General features: G+C 31.2%; 1 protein-coding gene across 1 annotated transcript; it reads right to left on the reverse strand.

The window, feature by feature from the left end:
• Positions 1 to 1,205: 1,205 nt before the first annotated feature.
• On the reverse strand, positions 1,206 to 2,948 carry LOC122525704 (ATP-dependent DNA helicase pfh1-like). Its single transcript, XM_043648623.1, has 2 exons — positions 2,102 to 2,948; positions 1,206 to 2,023 (listed from the first exon to the last, which is right to left on the reverse strand). The coding sequence occupies exons 1-2, from the start codon at positions 2,946 to 2,948 to the stop codon at positions 1,206 to 1,208; spliced, it is 1,665 nt and encodes a 554-aa protein (XP_043504558.1).
• Between the last annotated feature and the right edge of the window lie 1,397 nt (positions 2,949 to 4,345).

Consider the following 4,345-nt stretch of genomic DNA (forward strand, 5'->3'; position numbering starts at 1 on the left):
CTAGCACCACGAGTAGCGAGAACGTTACCAAATACGCAAGCGCGTTACTTAATATAGACGGTCGAATTTAAGATAATATAAATATGTATACAACAAAAACCGAAACTTCAAAAGCTTTTTTCTCAAAAATGGTTGAGCGTTATGGCAAAATACTTTACCACGATAACAACCTCAAAGTATACTACTAATATACCAAAGCTCGTTAAAATCCGTTGGTATCCAAGTATAAGATTCCCATGTAAATAAAAAACTGGTGTGTGTACTTATGTACGCACATCAGAAGTTATACTTCTTTGGCGTACCAAAACGAATATAGCATCAATAACATCAAAAATAACTTCAAAAAAAAAGTATAATATTATTTATTTATACATAAGGAAGAAGAAGGGTTTAATTAAAATAAGAAATAAGAAATAAAACACTTGGTTGAGCAAATACAACAAGGTTCAATACTTTATTTGCTTGTCAGGGAAAAGCCTTGTGGCATAAAAACCCTGGATGATAATTTAAATAATTTAAATAACTTCAATATATTATATATATACATACAATTTATACATATTAAAATTTAATTAATTCACGTTCATTAGTTGATCTGTTTGTGATTCTATGGCCATGTGAGTTACAAGAGGCTTATGGTGGCTAAAATATGATACAAATAGTCTAGTTGAAACGTTTTCTAAATATCGTGTAAATACAACATTAATTGTAGTACCATATCGGGTTGTAGGAACTGTTCTGTCATTATTTATTGAAAGATTAAAATCTTCACGTAAAAAGCTGATGAGTACATCAGAATTTTCAGAGCAGAAATTAACATTAAAATCTCCACTTAATATCATTGGTAGCATATCTTCGCCTTTACCCATATATGGTGTTCTATATGCTGTGTATGGAGATAGCACCCGTTTCAAGAAATGAATAATATGTTTAATTCTTTGATTTGGAGATATATAAACTGCTATTAACACAATTATTTTACCATCTTCCGTTGTACACTCTGCTATACAAAAATCACCAAGTGATGATATGGCAGTACTAACAAAATCGGACTGTCTCACAGTCATGTCGATATTAGTGGTCAGAAAGTTAGTTGTATCATTCGCATTGTGAAAGATAGCAACTCCTCCAGCTTGAACATTTGGTCGTTTGTATTGAATTATACAATTGAAATTTGGTATACTAACAGACTCGTTATCATGTAATCAAGTTTCACTCAACATTAAAATTTTAGATTCTTGTAAAATAGAATCAATCATATCCTTTAAGTGAGCTCGCAAACTTTGACAATTTAAAGTATACAGTTTCAAACCTTTCCTTTGGTTCATAAAATGTTGGATCTCTTTACTAATTGTCACTAAGCGATTATTTGAGAGTCTCTTATATTCATCTTGAAAACTAATCATTGCAGTTAATGGTCTTCGGCCATGATAAAAAGTATTATCATTATCTTTTGCAGTAATGTATAAGCCCTCGATAGTTGTTACGCGTGACAAAGCGACATAGACTAATGTCAATTGATGTTTTTTATCATATTCATAAACAACTTCGGGATATGTGCTCCCTTGTGATTTGTGAGTTGTCGTCGCACAAGCACAAATTAGAGGTAAATATGAACGCTTAACGTTAATTGTTTTATTGTTATTAAGAGAAATAGTTGCAGATCTACGTCCGATCAGCACTGCTGTTTTTTTAATCTGAGTATCAGCAACATGTCCAGCAACTTTCTTTTTGATTTTCTGGCCAATCTGTAGTGAATGCGGAAACTCAAGCCACACAACATTTACTTCTCCATCTTCATTGTATTCAATATGAACTAGTTTACCTACAGCTCCATTTGCTAGACCATCAGACACATCTATATTTGTCGTTATTATGTAGAAAACATCCTTCACAAATATAATTTCGTAAGGCAATAGTCCAGTATCAAATAATGACATTCTGTCGCATTGGCGAAAAGAAGCTATTCGCTCTGCTGATGTACAACCAGTGAATACATCTTTTGCTATTGAAGCAATTTTGTCTTGTGCAAGATTTAAAATTTTATTGTTATATCTTTTTACAGCTTCATTTGTATTAAATAATCGAATTCCATTCGGACATTTAGTTTCTGCATCTTGAGTAGTTACAAAACGTGATTCTAATAAAGCTAATTCCAAAACGCTAAGTTGTTCACCGCTTCCAATTTTAGTTAATATAGAAGAAAACTGCTGATTTGCTTGCCTCCTTACTTGGTCTAACTCAGAAAATTTTAATCCTCGCCACAAAATAGGTCCAACAATCCTTTGTTTTTGGTGTTTATATATTGGAGTAGCTCTAACTGGAGGTAATTGGCGTAAATCTCTAATAAGAATAATATCTAAACCACCAAAATTAGTGTTGAAATTTCCTGTTATTTGCTTTAAACGTGAATAAATTTGAGCAAGTCGTTCAGCACTAATCATACTGATTTCATCAATGATTAAGACCTTCACGTATTTAAATAATGCTCTATATTGATGAACTATTTCGATACTTAAAAGAAGTAACTTTGACAGAGATATTTTTAAAGCAGTATGTATAGTTGTTCCATCTATAGCGACAGCAGCTTTACCTGTTGAAGCACAAGCAATATAAGAGTTGCAATATCCATCGTTATCAGTGTATCTGTTGTAAATCTCCATGAGAATTTTTATAACGAAAGTTTTACCACATCCTGCTGGACCCGTAAAGAATATTTGAAATGGATCTCGATTTGTAGTTAATAGAGTTAAAATAACATGTAGCAAAAGCTCTCTTTGCTTATCGTTTGCCATTCTCATCAACTCACAAAATTGATTATGTGGCATTAAATTTTCTCGTTTTTTAGCAATAGGACCAAATTTGTTAAGTACAACAAAGCGAATATCGGTGTTTATGTCGAAAAATGGATCGTTATATAAATTTTGAGATAGATTAGAATCAGGCATAATATTAGCAACATATTGCATTTAACTATTATCTTAAATAGCATCTACTCGATATAAATTTCGACAAATTTCCATAGTCTTGTGGATATACAAGTTAGATTCAAATTCTTTGCTTCTAGTTAAAATTTTATCTTAATTGTTATTGTATATTTCAATGAATTTCATTTCAGCGAGTATTTCTTCATCTTCATTTCTAAATGGAAAATGTAAAGATACCATTTCACGTTAATAATTATTCAAATCTTGTCCCATATCATAATTTCTATAACGAATAATACGTGGAAATTTTCAACATATATTATATTATAATTTCACATATATTTATAGCGTGACCAGGTAAAAAGGAGGAGGATTGATAATATGAGTAGATAAGCTACTTATTATTCTTTTCTATTAAGTTATCTAAATAACTTCGAAAAAAAGAAAAGAAAAATATTTTCAATCGATCGATATATAATATATATATATAAGAAAGAATAAAAAGAATAACTTCAAAAATATAAAAATATAGATATCAGTCCACATTAAATGTAAGGGAAATATATCGAATTACTTTATGCGTCAACGGCCATGGCGCGGTTACAGCATTAGTTCTCGCTCGATCATTTAAGTAAAGCAGTGCTGAGTACGATAAGTATTTGGATAGGTGACCCGATTGAGAAAAAAAGGGGAAGAAGAAGAGAGACAACTTCATGCCGTAAACTTGAAATCGTATTTGCCGCGCGTCGTAAATACCGAAAAACTTCATAGTGTCGTTTTCCCAGACGCTCGGAACCAAATCACTCCCCATTACATTTTCCCAAACGCGCCAAAAGAAGTATAACTTCAAAAAACTGGTGTGTGTATTTATGTACGCACGTAAGAAGTTATACTTCTTTGCTGTACCAAAACGAACATAACCTCAATAACCTCAAAAATAACTTCAAAAAAAAACTTCAAAGAAAAGAAATAACTTAAGAGAAAAAAATAATAATTATTATTATATATATATATAAGAAAGAATAAAAAAAAACTGGTGTGTGTACTCATGTACGTACGTAAGAAGTTATACTTCTTTGCCGTACCAAAACGAATATAACCTCAATAGCCTCAATAATTACTTCAAAAAAAAACTTCAAAGAAAAAAAAACATTAAAACAAAAAATTATAATTATTATTATATATATTAGAAAGAATAGAAAAAAGAAAAAAAAATATCAAAATATAGATATCAGTCCACACTAAATATAAGAGAGATATATCGAATTACTTCAAGCGTCAACAGCCATGGCGCAGTTACAGCATTAGTTCTCGTTTCGATCATTTAAGTAAAGCGGCGCTGAGTACGATTAGTAATTGGATGAGTGACCCGCTTGAGAAAAAAACGGGAAGAAGTAAAGAAGAAAACTTCATGCCGT

The sequence above is a fragment of the Polistes fuscatus genome, unplaced genomic scaffold (assembly GCF_010416935.1).
Source record: "Polistes fuscatus isolate 324 unplaced genomic scaffold, CU_Pfus_HIC Scaffold9, whole genome shotgun sequence".
NCBI lineage: Eukaryota > Metazoa > Arthropoda > Insecta > Hymenoptera > Vespidae > Polistes > Polistes fuscatus.